This window comes from Mesoplodon densirostris, chromosome 1 (assembly GCF_025265405.1).
Source record: "Mesoplodon densirostris isolate mMesDen1 chromosome 1, mMesDen1 primary haplotype, whole genome shotgun sequence".
In the NCBI taxonomy this organism is placed as follows: domain Eukaryota; kingdom Metazoa; phylum Chordata; class Mammalia; order Artiodactyla; family Ziphiidae; genus Mesoplodon; species Mesoplodon densirostris.
Window position 1 is genome coordinate 189,341,310 of NC_082661.1, and position 23,259 is coordinate 189,364,568.

At 39.6% G+C, this 23,259-nt stretch overlaps 1 protein-coding gene across 1 annotated transcript in view; it reads right to left on the reverse strand.

Annotated features, from left to right (window-relative positions):
* Nucleotides 1–219: 219 nt before the first annotated feature.
* BTC (betacellulin) overlaps nt 220–23,259 on the reverse strand; it is a 43,553-nt gene continuing 20,513 nt past the window's right edge. Inside the window, exons 2-6 of the mRNA XM_060092841.1 lie at nt 18,353–18,451; nt 10,926–11,043; nt 5,262–5,408; nt 3,378–3,488; nt 220–1,958 (exon numbers count right to left, since the gene is read on the reverse strand). Coding sequence (XP_059948824.1) covers nt 3,380–3,488; nt 5,262–5,408; nt 10,926–11,043; nt 18,353–18,451 — 473 coding nt within the window. The 3' untranslated portion in view covers nt 220–1,958; nt 3,378–3,379. The remainder of the gene's footprint in view (nt 1,959–3,377; nt 3,489–5,261; nt 5,409–10,925; nt 11,044–18,352; nt 18,452–23,259) is intronic.

The window sequence follows — 23,259 nt, forward strand, 5'->3', positions numbered from 1 at the left end:
GTTGCTATAATATATGTTTTTTAAGGCAATAATGTTCAAATTTATTTCTATTAATAATTCATGGTAACAATAGAAAATTCCTAAGTAAACATATTTGCTTTGTTTTAAAAATAAATTTATTTTATTACATGATAATACTGACAGTTTACATAAACAAGGTCATTTAACATATGCAAAACAATTATAAAATACATTTTGAAAAGATACGAAAACCTTTGAAGTACTTTCTTGGTAGTTCAATCTACCAAATTTCAAGAAACACCATTAATATTTTAGCATCAAAAGAAAATTCCCAAGCTTGAATTATCTTGAGAGAATCCACTGGTCAACCAACCTCTGTTTGTTTGTTTCAAACACTCTTAGTATCAATGAAGACTGAGAAAGAGCATGAAGGAGCTCAGAGGAGGCTTTTGAAAATAAAGTGAATACAACATGTATTGGTTGAAACGGATCCTATTTCAAGAATGGTCACTCTCAGGAGAAAAAATGGATTTAGAAAATTATCAGTTGTTTCAGTTAGCTCTCATGGATATTTGAGCTATTTCTGTGTTATACATAAGCACAGCCTCAGTCTCACTTGAAACATGACATGTGATAAAAGGTAATAGACAACTTCAACTTTTCTCTGAATTCTCTGATTCACTTTGGGTGTGGAGTCTACACTGCAAAGTAAAATTTACAAAGATTCTGGAAAAGCTGCTTTTCTGACAGGCACAACAGCCAAAGTGTAGCAATTTGAGGACATCTCATCAGTTTTTATAAATGATCCACCCGGCCGATGTAGGAAATTCCATATTCTACGGAATATTGGCTCAATGTGCATTCTGCTTTTTCAGGTTTAAAATGAATCTTTATTAACCATAATCTGGAGTTGAAGGAGCATTTGGCAAGATGATCCCAAGTAATAGATGACTATGGTCATAATTTTATTGCACCAAAATTCACCTGAGAGCAATCACGGGTACTGTTTTCTTAGAAGAACAAATGAGGATATGGTCACAGCCAGTGTCTGCTTGGGTTCTGCTGTACTGTGACTGACCATTTACCCCGGGATACATAGCCTCTTCCAGTGCTATTATCTATCCTTTAGCAAGCATAGACACTTACCTGGGGCTTAAAGACTTCAGGCATTTACTTCCCATCTCTGCTCATTACCTTAGCTGTGGGGCAAATCTGTTTGCTTTAGAAATGTAAGCATGTATGCATATCACTGAGAACTTATAAAGGAGCAAAGAAGCATAATGAAAGTCAAGACTACGGAAAGCATCATGGTAACAATAACATATATCCAGGACTCTGCATTCTGAGTTTCTGCAGGAAAATGCACCAGTGTCTCAGAGTCATGGCAAAACACAGTTTAGTGTGAAGTCTTGGGTTATATTGTGAGTTATGTTGCAACAACTCCAATGAAAAAAAATGATGGTTAAGAGCACAAACTTTGAACTTGGGTAAATCTTGGTTCCAGTTTCAGCTCTACCTACTCCTAACTCTGTAAAACTGGGTTAGATTATTTAACTTCTTAAGGCTTGTTTCTATACATGAGAAATGAGGATCATAGATTCTTAAAATAATTAAGGAAATAACGTATTTCAAACTCTTAGCACATAGTAAGTTTTGGATAAATGGTAGCTTTATTATTAATTCAATTCCTCAGATCTAAACTCCTTCCTACTCTTCTTTTTTGTTTGACTAGTAATCCCGGTGACAAAACTTAAGTGGAAGTTTATTAAAATTTCCCTTCTTAACTGGGTGCTTTTCCCAAATACTATATAATAATAAAATTACTTATAATTATTATAAAAACAATAGTAAACAACACAAATTAACATTACAAACAAAAAGTAAATACATTATTTAAAATTCATTATGCTAGCTGTTTTCCTGAGACACAGTCTGTCCATTTTCAAATGAGTAAGGTATTTTGTAGCTTGCCACCAGCCTGGAGGTACCTTCATAGACTGCAGGAAAAAGGAAAAAAAGAGCAAGCCATTGAAAAGAAATGGACTATGTAATTATAAAAAATGAGCCAGCATTTTTGTTTTCAATTCATTCGTGTCATTCTGGTAATAAGTTAGGAGAATATTATAATTTCTTGATAAGCATTTACTATACCCTATTAATCTGCTGGGCGTTCCTGGGAAAGGAGATTCTTTGCACTGTGGGGCGAGCTAAGAAAGTCACCTTTCTTGCTTGCTGGATGGGAACAAGAAAGCATGTGGCCTTGATTGCTACTGGCCTCTTCTATGACCTAAGAGGAATTAGCCAAAGATGAAGCCAACTCTTCAACTGGTGAACAGAAAGACAGAAATAATTGTTCTCTGCATGAGAACTCTGGTACAAGCAAGCGTGAATGCTACCTTCCCTCTGGACTGCCAGTGCATATGAGCCGATACATTTCCTTTATTTTAAAGCAGTTTGGTTGTGCTTGATGCCTTACAGACAAAACTACCCTGTCTGACTGAGCTACTGAGCTAGTTATGCTCCGTCTGCCCCCTTGAGTCTTCCTCTGCGCTGCTCCGCACTCCGGGGGGGGGGGGGCGGGGGCTGACCTACAGATTGCATCACAAGGGCTCCCTTGCCTTCTGGATTCTCATTGAGTTTGGCTAGTGGGAGGAATCTGCCAAAGATCTGAAGGCAAGAGGAGAGAAGGTTTGGGGGCATTTTTTCTCCACTTCCTGCCTCCTTCATTGTTTAGGTGCCACCGGCTGTGGCTATTTCCATCCACAGCTACAGCTCCTGCCTGGTGGGGTCTTCCAGCACAGCCAGATTCTCAATGCCAAGGTAACAATTGCTAGACTCTGGGAGCCTCAATGTTCCTATGGGTGCCCTCATCCCTCCCAGCCCCTTCATCAAAATGTCTTTATTGGATCATCTGAGAGGATTTGTGATTCCTGCTGAAATCCCAAATGATAGAATATTTAAAAGAGCTTAGAACAGTGCTTGGCATGTGGTAAATGCTCGATAAATGCAGTTATTAAAATATTGCTTTTGTTATTTCCTTTCAGTGTGAGATGTCTAAACTAAAATTGTTCTTTCTTGTGATATATTGGAAAAATATATCAAGTATTTTATAATATTTTATAAGAATATAAAATAATGACCACAGCCATGCAGAACTAGAAAGCAGACTGATCTCAGTACATTAGAAAAAGTATATAAAAGTCCACATTCTATCTCTGTGGTAGAGTGACATCCAAAAGAAAGATAAGAGAAAGTCTTTTATTTGGCTTCAGATTCTATGAAAAAATATGTCAATTTATTTTTAGATGTTTTTAAACATAATCAAATTCCAAACAATGATTTACTTGATGCAGTTAAGCCCTACTTCACCAGGTAAATGTCACCTGTTCCCCATCTACCAAGTTTATCACACTTACCATTAAGCAATACTAGTCTCTTGAATGTCATCATTTATAGGAGTTATATCTTTACCCAGAGTTTCCATTTCTTCTTCCTTCTTTATTCTTTCTCGATGTTTCCGAAGAGGACTTGGAAAACAAAGTGTTAGAAATTAGTATGGTCCTATTAGTTAATGCAAGCACAAAATTAATCAAGAGAGCCTATGATCTTATTTCTAGACTGTTAAAAATGTATAGGTTCCTTTTTAAAAAAAGAAAATTTAGGTTCTCTCTTTATCCATCACTTTGTCTAGGCTCACATGATAGCTACAATAGCATCAGTGTGGATAGGGTGTAGTTATAGGTACATAGGAAGAATATGGTACCTAACTGTTGATAGATCTTGGTGAGTACAAGAAACTTTTTCAGGCCAAGTCATTTTACAAACTAGACTGATAAGCATTATTTAATGTGTAAATAAGAAATAGTACAAAATGGAAACAGACATAAGAAAACCAAGAGAGTGAGGGTAGCCTCTGGATATGTTAATTAAGTTTCTAGATATATTAATTAAGGAGTGTGTTAGATATTCTGGGCTGCAGTCCAGTTTTCTTAAAGTAAAATTAATGTAATAAAATAGGGCATTTCCCAGCTCTGTCCCAAACTTGGCCTTATAAAGACTCCTTTTTGCCATAAAGTAGGTAAAATCTTAAAAAATGCCTTTCAATTTTATAGCTAGGAGGAATCCTACAGATTATTTTGTTTAATCCTCTGTCTTACAGAAAATAAAATTAAAGTTTAAAGAGGTTAAGAAACTTGTCCAAGGTCTCAAAGATGTTTAATGACAGAGCTGGGACAAAAATCACTCTAGACTGCCAATAGCTATGCTAATGCCTTTCTACCCAGAATGCTGTAAAGAAAGGAATCATGCAACACCCTCCTCTAATAAATACCACAGCCCAAGGGTAAATGTAACAATTTAGGAGGCTTCTCAAGACAAGAAGGTAGCATTTTAGAAAATGCCTTTTTAGCATGCTATGTGGGAGTCCTGGCCTGATAAAAAATTTGATGAGTTTCCAAAACTAACTTAAGAATTATACCAAACCATTCTGTCTCAGAGAAAAAACAAGGTTTTTCTTAATTACCAAAGACGAGGTATATAATGAAAAGTAAAGACAGGAGGAACAGTGCAGTCATCTTTCATAAATAAAATTCATTATTTTAATGTGATCAAGAAAAAAATAGATTTTTTTGTTTCCATCTTTCAAAGTTGTTTCAAAGTTGTGTCATGGTACAGTTTAAGAAAATAAAAGTATTGTTTAGCCTATTAATAAACCCACATAAAATATGATGGACTTTAGGACTAAATAATTGACTTCTTAAATTGAGATATAACTGATATATAGCATTGTATTCATTTCAGGTATGACTTGATATTTGTTTATATTACAAAACAATTGCCACAATAAGTTTAGTTAACATCCATCACCACACATAGTTACAAAAGTTTTCTTTCTTGTGATGAGAATTTTAAGATCTCCTCTCTAAGCAACTTTCAAATATACAATACTGTATTATTAACTATAGTCACCATTAGTACATTACATCCCCAGGACCTATTTATCTTACAACTAGAAGTCTGTACATTTAGGTTACCTTCATTCATTTTGCCCACCTCCTTTTTGTTTAATTAGGAGATTTATATAAATTTTATTTTAAATTACAATAATTATGCTCAGAAAATGACAAAAATTATATGTCCTGTGTTTATTATAAGTGCTTCTAAATAAATGATGGCAAACTGTGAAAAGTGATTTAAATCAAAGCAAAAAGAGAAAAGGTAGGAAGGAGGGAAGGAAGGAAAGAAGATAGGAAAGATAAAAGTTTTCAGATTCCCTTAAAATTAAATTTAAAAGTACTTACTGACAGCATGTGCAGACACCGACCACCAAAATGATAAAAATTACCATAACTGCTATCAAACAAATCACCAAAATCTGCCCTCTGTCTCCTCTTAGGTAAAACAAGTCAACTCTCTCACATCTCGCCCCAGCGTAGCCTTCATCACAGCTATAAAAGTGAAACAAGAAGAGGGCAACAAGGTCAAAAGTGAAAGACTTTTAAGAATCTTTACTGTTTCTTTTTGAAGAAACTAACACTCTATTCATTACTTGGAATTTTAAAGGGTGTAGTTCCTTAAAAAATATTAAGTTGTACAACCACTGTGTTCATGAGAAATTTCATTCTTTGCTGAAAATCTGTCATCCCTTGAACATCATTAAGAATATGCCTAATATCAATAAACAGGGATGATAACAATTTACTAAACTCTGTCTTGAAAGGAAGGGGGTGATAAAATTCCCTACACAGCACTCCCAAGTGTTTAAATACCCCAAGAACAGGGAATTCAAAAAGCCCCAGGATTTCCCATTTCATCATAGGACAATACAAAGCGTTTCAGTGTGCCCAAATTCTCCTATTATAAATTATTTTTAAAGTATATGGTTTTATATGATCAAACGTGGAACACATAGAAAGCTCCATAAATGTTGTTCTACAGGATTTCTCTCCCCCCAACCCCTAGCCCACTGGCCTCTCTTTTTAACTTCCACGCATCCGTTCTGGTTCTACTGCTTTCAGAGGTAACAGCTAGGTAACACTCTTCCCTTCACCACCTCCCCAGCTGCAACCCCTCAAAATACAATAGGTCTCGTCCTCTCCAGTTCCTTTATCTGACCCTCTGAGGCCACATATTCAGAACTGTACACCATTCCCTCCACTCTCCTCTAAATGCCCCTTTGTCCTATGGCCTGAGTAAAGTGCCGTGACCAGAAATCAACAGACTCTCCAAATGGCACACTATTTCCCCTCTCATTCTTCCAACTCCGTCAACACAGTCCTGAATTCACCTCAACTTAGCAGATGCCCCACTTCTGAAGGTGCCGATACAGAGCCATTTGACCAAGCCGAGATTTGTCCAAGCAACCCTCAACCCCCTAAAGTTCAGTGATTTAGGGACCATCCGTAGTATTCTCTGAATTGTGTGAGATGTGTAAAAGATGACTAAGAAGTTTGTCTGAGGCTATTTTAAAACCAAAATTATATGTTGTAACATCAACACCTTTGCACTAACAAATATTCTCCCTTTTTCTTCTCCTCAGACTCATTCAAAACACAAAGAGACACTGGTCATATACATAATTATTGAAATCTCAGAAAGATGAAGCTCTACTTCTTACAAAGATTCCTGTGCAACCTCATTTTTGGTTGTTTGTTTGTTTGTTTCTTTTACGAAAGGATCTATTGCCAGGCCACTTGGGAGTTTATGTTTGTTAAGAGCTAAGACAGTTAATTCCCACAAAGCTTTATTTCTCAAGTAAGGAGATCCCTTACTGGCAATATTGTAGCTGATACAATGCTTAAAAAAAAAAGCCTCCCTCAGTCACAACCATCAATTGAAAGGTGAGACTCAATGCAAGCAAAGGAGAAAAAACACCTAATGCCACCTATTGCAAAATGACCCCAGGATGTACGGGGGAAAATTGCTTCCTGCAAGATAGCTAGGCTCTTCATTGCAAGGTCAAAATAACAGGAAGAGAGCTTAGAAATATCTTGAAATATCAAAAATCTTTTGCACATAGGACTGGAACTGGGGGGGGTATCACTTTTAATTGCATGTGTGGGAGGGAGGTCTTTGGAGTTTTTTTTTAAGGTTATAATTAAAATCTACAAATAGAGTCTCTTCCAATTAGCAGAAATGTTTCTCTAACAATTTACTAAATACAGCATTTTTAAACAATAACTGTGCCCATAAAGTACATAGCAATTACTTGCTGCTCTTTTAGAATTTTTTTCTAATTATAAGCTCTGGGTTCAGTTACTCACCCATGCTTTAAATGAATTTCTCAGTAAGCAGTCCTTCCTGTAAGTTATAACCCAATGAAGCCATGTAGCTGGTCAGACTCTTACACAGCCAGTTACAGTGGCTCTCACATTGTTTCACTGCTCATCAAATTAATAACATATCAGCTGATGGTCATTTCAATGGGAGAGGAAGAGGCAAAGAGTGAAAGATGCTAATAGATGTTTAATAAATGCTGAGCAAATGAATAAATGAGTTTTTATTTAATAAACATCTTATAAATTAAAATTAAAAATAACATTTAAAGATGCTATGACCCTCGAGGACTCTGAAAAATCAGGATTTGGGATCGTTATTCTGAAATAATCATCAGACACTGTTCTAAGAGATGTATAAGTATTAACTCAATTGATCCTTATAACAACCTTTGAAGTAGGTGCTATTATGAACCCCATTTGACAGGTGGAGAAACTGAGGTAAAGAGAAAATAAACGAGTGGGGTTGGATTCAAATGCAGGAAGTCTGGCTCCCCAGTTCATGCACCCACCCACATGTAACACTACCTAAATGAATTGTGCCATGTAAATAAATCAAAGTTATATACCTGGAAACAAACCATCTCCATTCCAAGAAAATAATGAGAAGACTAAGAAAGGACTTGAGTTATTTGAAACACACTTTGTTTTTTTATGTAAAGACAGGAGTCCACAAACTCCTATGATCCCAAGAAAAAGGAGATATTTATGGTTTCCCAAGATAGCGTAATCACCAATTACAAGACAGCTTTGCTTTATCTGTGCTACACCAAGTCACCTAAAAGGTCAGGCCTAAGACGTATACCTCCCATTCACTTGAATAGTACAATTTATGGAACATTTACTCTGTGCTGGGTATCACAATAAGTACTTTTGCCTGATGTATTATTTTGTTTAATTTTCAACACTTGAAAAGAAGATGTTATCTTCTTTTATAGATGATAAAACACTCAGGGGCTTCCCTGGTGGTGCAGTGGTTAAGAATCCGCCTGCCAATGCAGGGGACACAGGTTCAAGCCCTGGTCCGGGAAGATCCTACATACCGTGGACCAACTAAGCCCGTGCACCACAACTACAGAGCCTGCACTCTACAGCCTGCGTGCCACAATTACTGAGCCCTCATGCCACAACTACTGAAGCCCACGCCTAGAGCCCATGCTCGGCAACTAGAGAAGCCACCGCAATGAGAAACCCGCACACCGCAACAAAGAGTAGCCCCCGCTCGCAGCAACTAGAGAAAGCCCGTACGCAGGAAACAAGACCCAATGTGGCCTAAAGAAATGTAAATAAAATAAATAAATTTATTTTTAAAAAAACATTCAGGAAAGGTGACTGACCCATTGTTAATGCTGCTTATAACTGGCGGAGACAAAATCTTGACTTAGGTCTGTCTTACTCCAAAACCTGAGTCCTGATTTGTGTGTTCTTCCTCCTCCCCTTGATTTTTGTATCATTCCACCACTAAGAAGGTGTTCCTGGTTCAGCTTAAGGTCTTGGTTTTGACATCTAGCACAGCACTAGATGAACCATGACAGAGGGACTCACTCGTTCATTTATTCATCAGACATTTCTTGCGCACCTAGTAAATTCTAGGCACTGTGCTTAGCACTGGAAGATGAAAATGAATAAGCCATCATCCCTGGCCTCTAGGAGCCCACAGCCACAGAAGGGATGTCCAGAGAAATCAACAGTGATGCTCCAGGGAAAAAAGCTTCCATAGAAGTGTGACTGAATCACAGAGGAAGGACATCAAACACAAATCAACGCAGGGTCCAGGAGGAGCTGATGTTTGAGTTGTACCTTAAAGTGTCAGTAAGAATAAACTTTCAGACTATGAGAAGAGCTTGTCTAATAAGCCATGCAGGGCTTCCCTGGTGGCGCAGTGGTTAAGAGTCCGCCTGCCGATGCAGGGGACACGGGTTCGTGCCCCAGTCCGGGAAGATCCCACATGCAGCGGAGCGGTTGGGCCCGTGAACCATGGCTGCTGAGCCTGTGCGTCCGGAGCCTGTGCTCCACAATGGGAGAGGCCACAACAGTGAGAGGCCGGTGTACCGCAAAAAAAAAAAAAAAAAAAACATGCAAAGGAATGTAGGATTAAGGAAAAACATTGGGGAATGTGATGAGAGACAACATGGCTAGAAAGTCAAGCCAGGATCAGAGAAGCTAGGGAGAAAATGGGTTTTAACCTCTGACTGAGGGGGACAGGGTGTGTATTGATCTCAGGCAGGTAGATTACACCCTGTGGTTTTCATTCTAGAAGGCAGCAATATTAAAGAACTGTACATCTATAGACATAGGGACCAGTTAAAGAAATGTACTGGGTTAAAGGGCATTAATATTTTAAAAATTCATTATATTCTCCCAAGTCAGTGAGCAATTAAATGAATTTTTTTTAAAAATCAACTTCTGGACTTCCCTGGTAGTGCAGTGGTTAAGAATCTGCCTGCCAATGGGGGACACGGGTTCGAGCCCTGGTCTGGGAAGATCCCACATGCCGCGGAGCAACTAAGCCCTGCACCACAACTACTGGGCCTGTGCTCTACAGCCTTTGAGCCACAACTACTGAGCCTGTATGCCTAGAGCCCGTGCTCTGCAACAAGAGAAGCCATGGCAGTGAGAAGCCCGCGCACCACAATGAAGAGTAGCCCCCGCTCGCCACAACTAGACAAAGCCCACACGCAGCAACAAAGACCTAACACAGACAAAGATAAATAAATACATTTATAAAAAAACAAAACTCAGCTCTATCTTTCCCAACACATGCACAAGCACATTTTCCTTATTTCCATACATTAGTTTTTTTTCTTATTCCCCTCGAAGTATTATGTATGTATATGGATTTTTTAATTAAATTTAATTAGAATCAAACTTTGAAGAAGTCCATGACTCTTCAATGTTCCAATATATCAGGGCTTGGAATCACTGTTCTGAGATACTTGTGAAAAAAAAAAAGAATACTGGGGCAACTACACAGAAGAACATCAGCATTCTATGACTTTAGGTCAAAAATATACTTAAGAAATCATCTTGCTCCTCTATGAGGTAAGGTCTCAGACAGCACTTTACAGAGACATCTTTAGAAGAAAATAAATATTTAAGATATGCAAAAAATTTGTTTGTGCCTGAGTAAAATTAAACTTGGACTCAATCTACCAAGAGTTGGAAAGAGAACTTTCCTCCCAGTTCCCTGCTGTACTAAACAGGCTTTGTGAATCTCTAAAAATAGGACTGATTTCCATGCACTTAATTGACACCTGCAAAAGTAGCTTGTAATTTGGCAGAAATTCCTTCATATTTACATTCACTATGAACCACCTAACACATGCCAGAAGACTGTGTTTGCATTCGAGTGCAATAAACCCCTGGGAGTTTATTTGAGCTGAAAAGCATCCTTAACCCTGGACAGAAACAGTTTTGCTTGCGCAAGGCAGCAGAAGACACAGCCTTGCCTGGAAGGCGATCTGGACTCTCGCACGCTCATATTTCAGCAGGAAAGTGTGCGTCAGTTTCTCCATAAGTAGTTGTCCAACGGGGCCCCTAAACAAGTGGTGCAGGGAGGGGAGGGGGCAGGACCAGGGGGAACTGCCTCCCGACAGATGACTGGATTAGCTCAGACCTTCCAGTCCTGTCACCCCCCCAAACCGGCACCAGTCTGTACCACTTTGCTTGTCGGCTCAGCGCTTCACTTACACGCAGGAGGGCGTCTGCTCGGCCACCACGAAGCGACATCTCCCTTTAATGCAGTAATGCTTGTACTGCTTGGGGCACCGAGAGAAGTGGCCTCTTTGCTTTGGTTGTGTGGTCGTAGCTGAAGAATGAGAAATGATTCAATAAATTAACTCACTTTAAATATACATTTGTAAGTAGAATCATATTCCTAACTGTGTTGCTAGTTTTTCTGTGGAATATACTCCAATCTCTCATTTCTCCTTCTCCCCACACTGGCATATGTCGGACTTTTGTGACCCGAAACTAGCCCTAGAGATTGGCTAATGGGGATCGTGACAGGAACGTTTCATATTTTAACTAAGATTTCTGTCCAAACTACCTCTCAGAAACATTAGTGTTGTTTAAAGGGTAAAGCATAATTGTGATAAGAGAGAAGGCTCTTCTTTCCATGAAGATTGTCAGAGACATGGGGCTGATGGCATTGAAAAGAGAGAAGGGTTTTTTCCTTTCTTTTTCTTTTTTTTAACTTAAACACAGCACTTAGTGCCAGATGTTGGTCTGTAGCTTTATAGAGAGAGTCATCCCTCTGTATCTGAGGGAGATTGGTTCCAGGACCCCGGGTGACACCAAAATCTGCAGATGCTCAAGTCCCTTGTATTAAATGGCATTTACAGTCGGTCCTCGGTATCCCCCAGTTGGGATCCGTGGTTGGGTGAATCTGCGAATGCAGAATCCGCAGATTCGGAGGGAGGGCTGTATTTACTCATTTCATACTCAAAAGAGGCTTGTGAGGGAAGCACTGTTCTAACTGCTATTTATGGATGAGCAAAGCACAACTCAAAGAGGCTAAATCACTTTCCCAGATCATGCAGCTAATATGTGGCAGACCTGGGACTCAAACCCAGGCAGTCCTGTCCCAGAGTCCATGCTTCTGCCTACTCCAGTCTGGTGCTTTGTCAGGCAGGTAGCTGTCATCTGCTCTCAGCCTGCGGCACCCAGAAGTCCTGCTTCTCTGAATGGGAGATTATCCCTCTCATCTGACCCCTGGAGGGTTTCTCTTGCCCAGAAGGAGGAAAACACTGTAAGCTTCATATCCAGGATTTCACTCCTACACTGACTTCCTTGTCTTACCTTTCAGAATCTTAATTGCCTAATTTTTCAAAGTGGGGGCCAGGGGGTGTAATATGGAGCGATTTCTCTGTCCTTTACATGCAGAAAGTTTCAAGAAACAAGGATTGTCAAGAGAAACAGTAAAGAAATACTAACGAGCTGTTCCATGTGTTGATTCACAACAGACACCTGCCCACACCCAGAGAAAACTGCTAACTAGCCAGCTCCAGCCCAGGGTTGGCCTTTCCATAGTCATGGTATGACCGACAGCTTGCAGGACTCAGACACCTGTGGAACCAGAAGGCCTACAGTGGTCACTTCAGAGGGCATTTCACACTAGGCTAGGTATGGCACTTGGCAACCCAATGACATTACACAATCCCTTTATAAATAGCACTGACTACTAAACTTCTTAATTAATATTATGAAATGAGTATATATACATACATATACATATATAAAAAAATTTCCCAGGGTCACCAGGGAGGAGAATTGCAAAGGACTCTGGATGATCTATACAGAGCAAATTTCTGTGATGCCAGGTCACAGAGTTTCAGAGGGTGACAGAATGTTGTTGAGGCACTGGCTGACCTGGTTTTGGTTGGTGACTTGATTACCAGCCATGGGGACTGCCTGTACGTGCCAGACATTTGCTCCCATGCATGCCAATCAATGGGACTCTTACTGAAATTTCTCCCAGAAGTAACTGCAAAATGTCTCAAAGGCAAAGATCTGTGTATTTTGGCAAATAAATTGATCAAACGAAGGTCAACTTCCATCCATCAAGTACTTCCTCTTTCCATAGCCCTGTAGTAGGCATTGGAAAACATCAAAGACATAAGGGATATCCTATCTAACTATCTACATTGGTACAATAGAACAAATTTAAGTCAATAAAAAGCAACAAACCAGTAAAAACGACCATAGTAACCATGGAAACATGGAAACAGTGGAAAAAATACTGGCTTAGGAGGAAGGAAATTAGTGTTTCATTTTCAGCTCTGCCTTTCATGAGCCCTATGTGTCCAGGCAAGCTAATTAAGCTGTCTGAGCCTCAGTTTCATCATCTGGAAATTGAAGATGATAACATCTACCTTAAAGAGCTGTTGAGAGGCTCAAATAAAAAATACATGTGGGGCTTCCCTGGTGGTGCAGTGGTTGAGAGTCCGCCTGCCAGTGCAGGGGACACGGGTTCATGCCTCCGTCCAGGAAGATCCCGCATGCTGTGGAGCGGCTGGGCCCGTGAGCCATGGCCGCTGGGCCTGCGCGTCCAGAGTCTGTGCTCCTCAACGGGAGAGGCCACAACAGTGAGAGGCCCGAGTACCGCAAAAAAAGAAAAAAAAAAAATACATGTGGAAATTCCTAGCAAAGTACCTGGGACAATAAAGTCCTCGGTAAATGAGTTGCTTCTAGAATCTTGAACATCTTGACAATTCTAAGAGAAATCTTGTGCCAGTACAAAGAGGGCTTATCTAATTAAAGAAAATTTCTAGGAAATGTAGACTTTTTTAGGAGGAGGTGAGCAAGCAGTTGAGTTGTGGAGAATGTCAAGAGGAAAAGCTCGGGGTTGGGAACATGCCAGCCTTATGCAGGAGGTGGGTGGTAGATTTAATGGATATGGAAGAGACCTGAAGGAGAGCAGCCAAGGATGGCTGTGAATGGAAGTCAGAAACCACAAATGTCAGTGGGCTGAAGTGTTTACCCTTGAAATACAAGGTGGGAGAGAGCTGAAGAAGGTTCTTATGGATTAAATTACATGAAATATGTAAAAACTAAACTGTGAAGTATTTTGTCAATGTATTAGACAGGAAAGTGCAGAATGGATTAAAGTAGGAAGATGCCAAGGGGGAAAAGAGGAATCCAAGGCATATCCGAGCCATGCAGACATACATGATATAGGCCTGGGGCAGGGAAATGGAGGGCAAGGAGATGAATTTAAGAATAGATAATCAACAAGGACCTACTGTATAGCATAGGGTACTCTGTAATAACCTGTATGGGAAAAGAATCTGAAAAAGAATAGATATATGTATAACTGAATCACTTTGCTGTACAATTGAAACTAACACAACAGTGTAAATCAACTATACTCCCATAAAGAAGCAGTAAGACTTACTGACGGATCTCCTTGCTCCAGAAAGGTCTTTTGTACTTTGCAAACCACACCTGACCTTAAATATAAGCCATATGGCTCTGTATCCTGAACTTTACTAATTCCTCTGGCTGTCACACCCCTTTAAACATAGCCAGTCTTTTAATAAACACCATACAGAGCAAGATACCAGAGAGCGCCTTAACCAGCAGCTGCTGGATGCAGTGATTTGATCAGCCATGGTTCATCCAAGCAACACAAATCCATGCCAGGGAAATGTTTGCCAGGCCCTGTTTTGATTGCTCACAGAGTTCTCTCCTCTGCAAATAAGCATGCCCTTAAATATTCCCAGCATTATTTGGATTTAAAAACCCTTCCATGCCACCAAGCAGAAAATCTCCTATGATTTCTCTCTGGAACTTTAAAACCTGGAAGAAAAATTAATCACACATACCGCGTCCCCCCCGCAAAAAAACCCAAATGGGATCCTCTCTCTTTCTCATGGTAATGAGAAGGATTATCAGCATTCCCCCTTTTGAAATGCACCTAAAATTCCAGCTGCTTTCATCTAATATTCATCAAGGTCACATTATCTGAAAATTGAACAGCTGTGAAATCTAACATTTTCTGACTATCATTAGACCTGATGACATAGGGCAGGGGATGGCAAAATCTACCCTTCCATTCCAGAGATGTTTACCAAGAAAAAGGAAAAATTAATCTTATGACAAAAGAATGATTAGTCCCATGTATTGTGTTTCTCTTTTGAGAAGTAAATGGTATGGTCTTGAAAATGTAACACCCGTGAAGATTTCCCTGATACTGGGGGTGGTGGAACTTAACCGATCTTTTTCCCTCCCACCTTACTCTTTTCCAATCCACATTCCTCAAACCAAAACCTTCCTCTGAGAGTGAGTTTGTCCCACAAAATTGCTGGAGAAAATTACATGTACCAGAGGACCAGATCGCAACACAATCTTATAAGCAGATGGGCACCACAGGTAACATATCGTAAACTCTTCATGAGACACTGTATTTCAAAGATTCTACAACCAGTTAAATAAGAAACCACCAGGGCTACTGCATATCAGTGATGTCAAAATTTGATTCTAAGAGTTAGTAAAAGGGATCAGGAAAAAGAGTAGCTTTCACTGATAGTATGGGCAGATAGATAGGAAGTGGTCATCTTCTTAGGGTCATATGAATAATTAGATGACATGTGATGGATTCCCTTGGGCCAAACTAAAGTGGAGGAATACAGCAGACACCCAAATAACCTAGTTTAAATATGGAATTATCCTCAATTTGATGGATGCTTTGATTAAACAGTGTGATTCCTTAGTCTTTCTGTACATGATTCTTATCCTCAAGCCAAAACAGGCTTTTTGATGCCTTTGTGATTAAAACTCTTCACAATTGATACATTACATTTACTTTTCAGAAAACCTTCCCTTATTTATTCCAATAATGCTCATGAAAAATCTATTTAATGATTTTGCAAATGATATTAATATCAGCAACTCTTCTGAAATCAATTCTAAGGGTAATATACAATTACTATGACAATGCTTTTTTGGTAAATCTCATTACAATGTTTATAACCTCTTGTATCTCTAAACCTTTAGTTAGATACATAATTCAATCTCTGTGTAAGAGGTTTAAAAAGGGATACTAAATTTTGAGATAGAAGTCCCACAAGTGTTATCAAGGAGAGAGAGGAAGGAAAACAAATACCTATAAATTCATCTTCTCACACAGCTATCTGAACTAAAAAATAGGGGGAACAACCAGTGCACAGAAGAGTTCAAGTGGTCACAGCAGAGTCTGGAGAAACGTTTCCTCCTATTCTGTGAAGTACAGCCTGAGGCTTTAATATTCTAAGCATCTTCCCAATAAGGGTTTCTTCATTTTACAACCTTCTTAAGCCAAGAAGGGAGGAAGAAAGTTTTATATTTTTTAAGTTAATTTTCCTTCTTATCTTGCCAACTATCTCTGTGGGACAGGGGAATGTAAATTCATGATGCTCTTGAAAATGTGAAAAATTGGAAAATTTTTTGTAATTGAGGATTCCCATTTGTCTTACATTCAATGCAGTTTCCTGTAAAAATGTGAATTGGTCTGTTTCTCCAGGAAAAGAAAAATAAATCTCACAGATGTACTTATTACCCTCCTGGGTTACTAGGATATGCTTACACGGGGGGCCAATCAGGTCTGATCAGCATGTCTTTTAACCAGAAGGGCTGTGCCAACCATTTCTGAGCTTACAGGAGTGAGCCTTCACTTAGAGCTGCCCTTTTCATTCCAGCCCTTTAAAGGAAGAAAAAAGAATCCAGTGTTGAGATTTGAGTGTATTTCATGTATCTAAAATTATTCATGGCTAGGAGACAAAGAAGAATCGACAGGGAAAAAATTGTATTTCCTTTTGTTTTTCAAGAGTGCATGTGGGGGCTTCCCTGGTAGTGCAGTGGCTGAGAGTCGGCCTGTCGATGCAGGGGACACGGGTTTGTGCCCCGGTCTGGGAAGATCCCACATGCCGCGGAGCGGCTGGGCCCATGAGCCATGGCTGCTGAGCCTGTGCGTCCAGAGCCTGTGCTCCACAACGGGAGAGGCCACAGCAGTGAGAGGCCCACGTACCACAAAAAAAAAAAAAAAAAAAAGAGTGCATGTGGAAAAAGAATGCATGTGATACCTCCTTTGCTCATTCTTCCCTGCTGGTTTGACCTCAGCTCCCCTAACCTCTAAATTTTGCAATGCATTGAGGCTCAATGTTTTCTCATCTCTTCTCCTCTCTCCTCTTAAAGTTTCAGTTCTGTAAGATAAATAATTTCTAGAGATCTACTATACAACATCAGTTGCCATAATTAATGATATTGTACTGTACACTTAAAATTTTGTTAAAAGGGCAGATCCCATGTTAAATGTTTTTACTACAATAAAAAATTTAAAAATACATTTAGGAGGAGGATGAAGATTTTTTAACACTGTCAATCATCAGACTATGGAATAATCTTCCAAAGGAAATGTGAAAATGCTGTCATTTAAGACATTTGAAACCAGACTGAAGAAAAGCACACAAACACATAAAGTTGGCTTTGTCCTTCTCACTACATGGGTGACAAGACCCACACAAGCATGACCTAAGACAGCGATGGACTCCAAAGACTGTGGGCACCCTCCAGACCACCCACTAGTGGGAGGGAAAAAAAGATGAAGGTTGGGCTGGAACTGATGACTCACATCAGGATGACTTGCTCAGCGTGTTCCTGGCTCAGTTACAACATTCCCAGGGTGCTAGGAAAGGAGCACTTACACCACGTCACCATGCTCCCAGCTCAGAGAAGTTTCCAGGGAATACAGGAGGTTCTTCTCCACTCTGCCCTACTTTTGGAATTGGCCTGTGTTGTGTTTTGTTTTGTTTTAAAATAAGAAACAACTCCTGTAGAACACCAGACCATGCAATTTATAAAGGACAGACAGACCTTAGACCAGGAGTCAGCCAACTATGGCCCAAAAGCCAAATCTGGCCCACAGCCTGTTTCTCTAAATAAAGTTTTAGAGACATCCAAGGCCATTCATTTGCATAGGTCTATGGCTGCTTTCATAGTTCAATGGCAGAGCAGAATAGTTGCAACAAAGACCGCATGACCCACAAAACCTAAATTCTTATTATCTGACTCTTTACTAAGGCTGATCCCTGCCTCAGACTACTAACTTTGAGAATACTAATTCAGGAATCTCCAAGGTAAAGTATACTTTAAAATTGTTGCCTTCTTCCCTTCTTTTAAGTTATAAAATAGAAAAAGAAATTTTTTTTAATTTGAATAGAATATGCCAGCTTTCTATGAATCTAGTCCAAGACATCACATGCTAGAGGCTGCAGCACACACACATCTACGATGCCCAAAATAGTATAATGATGAAGAATGGAAGCACTAGAATGAGAAAGACCTGAGCGTGAATCCCAGATTTGTGATATATCAGCTGTGTGACCTTTGGCAAGTTACATATTCTTTCTAGCTTCACCTTGAAATAAAGTAAAAAATATTATCCAGCTCATAGGGTTCTTGCAAGGAGTGAATGAATTACTGTATATAAAGTCCAGAGCCTGGTACATCAACATGTGCTCAAAAAACTACCTAGTTTTATGATTACTATATTATCAACAACTTAAAATTTAGGGGGGTCAAGTTTCTGAGGTTGAATATAAAGCTGATAAAAAACAAATGCTTTGCTTGTTATGCATTACCTGGGCAATTTTCTCCATGATCTCCACAGAGAAGGCCATCATTTTCAGGACTCCTGGTTGAATTCCCATCTGCCACAACACAGTGGAGGATCACTAGACCTTCAATTTTAAAACAGAACCAAAACAAACATGAAAACTTGTTCAATGAAAATGTGCTCAATGTGAAAGTTTCTATCAAAGTCTTGACAATTTATGAAAATAACAAGCCTGTGGCTCCCATTTCCAAGTCATTCTCCTGCAGCAAGGGAGGGCTACACAGGCCAGCGTGTCTCATTTTTTAAGCTCAGGGCTCGAGACAGAATTTTCAAGCCAGCATCACTTACATCTGACAAGCCCTGGCCCCTTAAATGAGGAGACTTGACCATAGTTGTGATGTAGCCTTATCCTACAAGCAGAAGAACAGAGGGAGTTCTCAGCCAGTGGATAAATACACTGATGAATTTCCAGAGAGAAGGGATGATGAACCTGTGTAGCAATGTATTTTCTCCATGCCACACGGACCCAGTGTTTTTCAGGTATAAACTGTTGAGTGTGCTTCTTTCTGGGGAGATGCGAACTAGATATTCAATTCATAGGAATTATTTTAAAATTTCAAATTCCTCCAGCTAAGTACCTCTGTCTCTGACAAGGACAGGCTTCATAGAAAGGCATGGGGAAGAGAGGAACACTGTGTTGAGGTTAGCACAGCTTAGAATACAAAGTGTAGTCCTTGCGAGGGTCCTGATTCAAACAAAGCAACAGTAAAAATAACTTATGAGATAATTAAGGAAATCTGACATTGTCTGGACATTAGAGAATATTAAGAAATTGTTATAGTTTCAAGTGTGATAATGATATTGTGGTTTGGATATAAAAAACAGAGTCCATATCTCTTAGAGATATGTATTTAAATACTTATTAAGGAAATTAATGTATCTCTGATTTGCTTTAAAATAATCCAACCAGGGAAGAGGGCTGTGAGGTAGTGAGGGAAAGGCACAGATGAAACAAGATTGGCCACATGTTGGTAACTGTTGAAGCCGGGTGGTAGGTATATCAAGGGTCACTCTGCTGTTCTCTCTACTTTTAAATATATATTTAAATATCTATAATAAGAAGTTGGAGAGGGGAGGACAGTGGAGGAGAGATAAGACGGCTTGGTAGTTAACTTTTCCTGAGTTCACAACCTGCTTTTTCCACTTTACAGCCATGCACATTGGGCAAGTTTTATAACCTCTCAGTTTCCTCATCAGCAAAGTGGAGATGATTATTATCTCTTCTTCAGAGCATTGTGAGGATTCATCCAGGTAAGTGTGCAAAGCACTTAATACACTGCTGGCACATAATCGATGTTCAACTAAATTTTCATTATTATGTAACTGGTAGGAACAGAGTAACTTGCCCATGGGTTGTATTGACATTTATACATCTAGCTAAGGTTCTAAACTATACATGTCCTCCAGTACAATTCAGTTCAACAAATATCCACGAGCACCCAGAAACACACAGGTGGATAGGACATGCTCTACCCTCAAACTGCTCCAAAGCTACTAAGGCAGGTAAATAGCCAACCAAGTAACCAAAACACAGAGTGATAGTATTGTACCAGAGAACAATAGTATCGAGAAAGATCAAAGGCCAAAAGGTCTTCAAAAAGAGTCTTTCAAAACAGAAATTCTTTTCTATCTCTATTGAATTAGGAAAAAAAATTTTTTTTAAAAAAGAGGTGGTAACTAGCATTGGAAACAGTGAAGAGAAATAGAAACTCATATCCATTGGGGATGGGTAAATTAGTATTACTTTTCTGGAGGACAATTTAGCACTATGTGTGCTAAAAGCTAAAAGCTTAAAATTGTACATGTACTTAAATCCAGTAATTTCATTTCTAGTAATTTTTCCTAAGGAAATAATTTAACATACATAAAAAGATTTCACTACAAAATTTCTCCATGTGACATTGGTTATAAAAAATTAGAAATTACCTAAATATCTAACAATAGAGAATTGATTAAATATATGGAATACTTCCATGCAATAAAATGCTATTCAGCCATAGAAAATGATTTTCAAACATTTCCAAATATTCCTCAGTAAGAGAAGCAGGCTACAGAATAGTGATCTAGTGAGATCTGAGTGTTTCCGTCTGTTTGTGATAAGTATAAAAATATCCATACAGATAAATAGTCAAAAAGGTTGGGTAAGTAAGTAGGTAGAGAGTTGCCCACAATGGTTAGAAGAAGACTTTTTCCTTAATTTTCTTTATTTGCACTTTCTTATTTTTCTACCTGAATATTCTGTTTATTGCAACAAGAAAAAAGGAGTAGCTTAAAATTTAAAAAACAACAATTTGACAACCAAATTTCCAGATTTTTCCTATCTTTTATCCCAATACCTGGCCCCCTCCTTTCACACTTAGAACAAAACAGAAACAATCGTTTATGACTTCTCAAGCACAAGAATTGTATATTAATCAGTTTGGTAATCCTGGAATCTAACACAGAATACAATGGATATTCAACAAATGTTGAAAGATTGACCAATCTTAGGTCAGTCTATAAACAAACAAACTAAACAATCAGTTTCTAGTGGAAAATTTTAACCATCTTCTTTTTTACTATAAAAACAGGTTTAGGGCTTCCCTGGTGGCGCAGTGGTTGAGAGTCTGCCTGCCGATGCAGGGGACACGGGTTCGTGCCCTGGTCCGGGAAGATCCCACATGCCGCAGAGCGGCTGGGCCCGTGAGCCATGGCCGCTGAGCCTGCACATCCGGAGCCTGTGCTCCGCAGCGGGAGAGGCCACAACAGTGAGAGGCCCGCATACCGAAAAAAAAAAAACAGGTTTAAATCATTTTTAAAATCCCATACATGGGCTTTCTTCATGGGCAGATTCAAGAGGCATTAATTCTGCAGTTGATCTGTTCTGATGATGGAAATTGAAAAATAAACTAAATCTCATAGAGATTCAACATCTGCAAACTGAAGATGACAATATCTCTGCCTCAGGGCTATTGTAAAAACTAAGTTGAGTAACATAAGAAAAGGCACACACAGGGCTTGGCACATAGTATACAATTTTTAGTCTTCTTCTGCTCCTTCCCACTATCACTTATGATTTAACACATCATTCTTTATTTCCACCTAACAGAGGAAGTTCTGATTCCATTGAAACCCTGCCCAGCCCTCCGAACATTCTGGCAGGCTGAGCCCAGGCTCTCTTCTGCTAAGGCTCACTCCACATGCTGGCATCAGCTGGCAAAGGAATTCCACTGGGTAGAGCCCCTGCAGAGGACCCCTTGCGGTAGAGACATTCTCAGGCCAACCAGACGCCAAGCTCAAGGCTCTGGGACAGGGTCCACAGTCCCTCCTACACCTACCTAATAATCTTCATCAGCTGGTGCTCATGAACCAAATCGAGCTTGAGCCTGAAGAACCATTTACTTAGTCTGCATAGTTTTTAAAAATTGAATCATGACAGTTCATATCAAGCCTGAATTTTCCTGCTTCTATTTAAAAAGCAGAAGGTCTTGGGCTTCCCTGGTGGTGCAGTGGTTGAGAGTCCGCCTGATGATGCAGGGGACACAGGTTTGTGTCCCGGTTGGGGAAGATCCCACATGCCGTGGAGCGGCTGGGCCCATGAGCCATGGCCGCTGAGCCTGCGTGTCTGGAGCCTGTGCTCTGCAACAGGAGAGGCCACAACAGTGAGAGGCCCGCATACCGCAAAAAAAAAAAAAAAAAAAAAAAAAGCAGTAGGTCTGGCAACACAGATCTGAAACACCTTCATGGCAACAGCTGGCTAGAGCCTAGTAGCACGTGACCACTTTAAATGCCACAGACCCCATCAGGCTTGCTGCGTTCATTTATTTTAACTGCGTAGACCCTGACAGGCATTTGAGTGAGTGATCTGTATGGAGTGACTCAGAAATCAGAGAAATGCTCACAAAACCGTCCACCCAATATTGAAGGCTGCTTCAGAGACAGGCCACTCCTGTTCCATCCATAATTCAACAGATATGTATTAAACATTTTGTGTTTGGCACTGGTGCACAACACTGAAGGTTCAAAGATAACATTATCACTAACCTCAAGGAGCTCACATTCTGGCAAGGAAGATAGACACACAGATCTATAAGGTATAGTGTGATGAGTACAGAAGAGGTAATACAGGAAGAACACAGAGCGGAGAATAACTCTGCCTGGCAGCAAAGACTGACTGAGAAAGTGGGAATTATGGTGAGTTTTTAATGAGTAATAAATGATTTTTTATTTATTTATTTTTTTTTTTTTGCGGTATGCGGGCCTCTCACTGTTGTGGCCTCTCCCGTTGCGGAGCACAGGCTCCGGATGCGCAGGCCCAGCGGCCATGGCTCACAGGCCCAGCCGCTCCGCGGCATATGGGATCCTCCCAGACCGGGGCACGAACCCGTATCCCCTGCATCGGCAGGCGGACTCTTAACCACTGCGCCACCAGGGAGGCCCATAAATGATTTTTTAAAACATCAATTAATAACTTCTAGAAAATGAAAATTGTGTAAGCAAGTAAGTAACTATGTTATAATGTACTATGACATAATTATAGTACATTATTTGTTTCAGCAGTGGACAATATTTATATGGTAATAATAATGTAAATACTGATAATTTAACAAAATGTGTCATGAAATCAGGACCAGTAATTAGCCAACACAGACCAGGTGGGGAAAGTGGTTGTGATTAATCATAATCTGTGCTGTGTTAGTTATTAAGTGTTTTGAGTATCAACCCTATAGTAACTATACTAGAATTAGAAGAGAATCTCAATAGGTAAAAGTCTAAACTTGACAAGTCAAGAAATAGCATTATAAGCATACTGTTTAGCAATACAGAGATAAACACAGAAGAGGCACCTGAAGGAGTCAAAAGTGGTTGATTCTAGGGAGGTGAAGAGGCAGA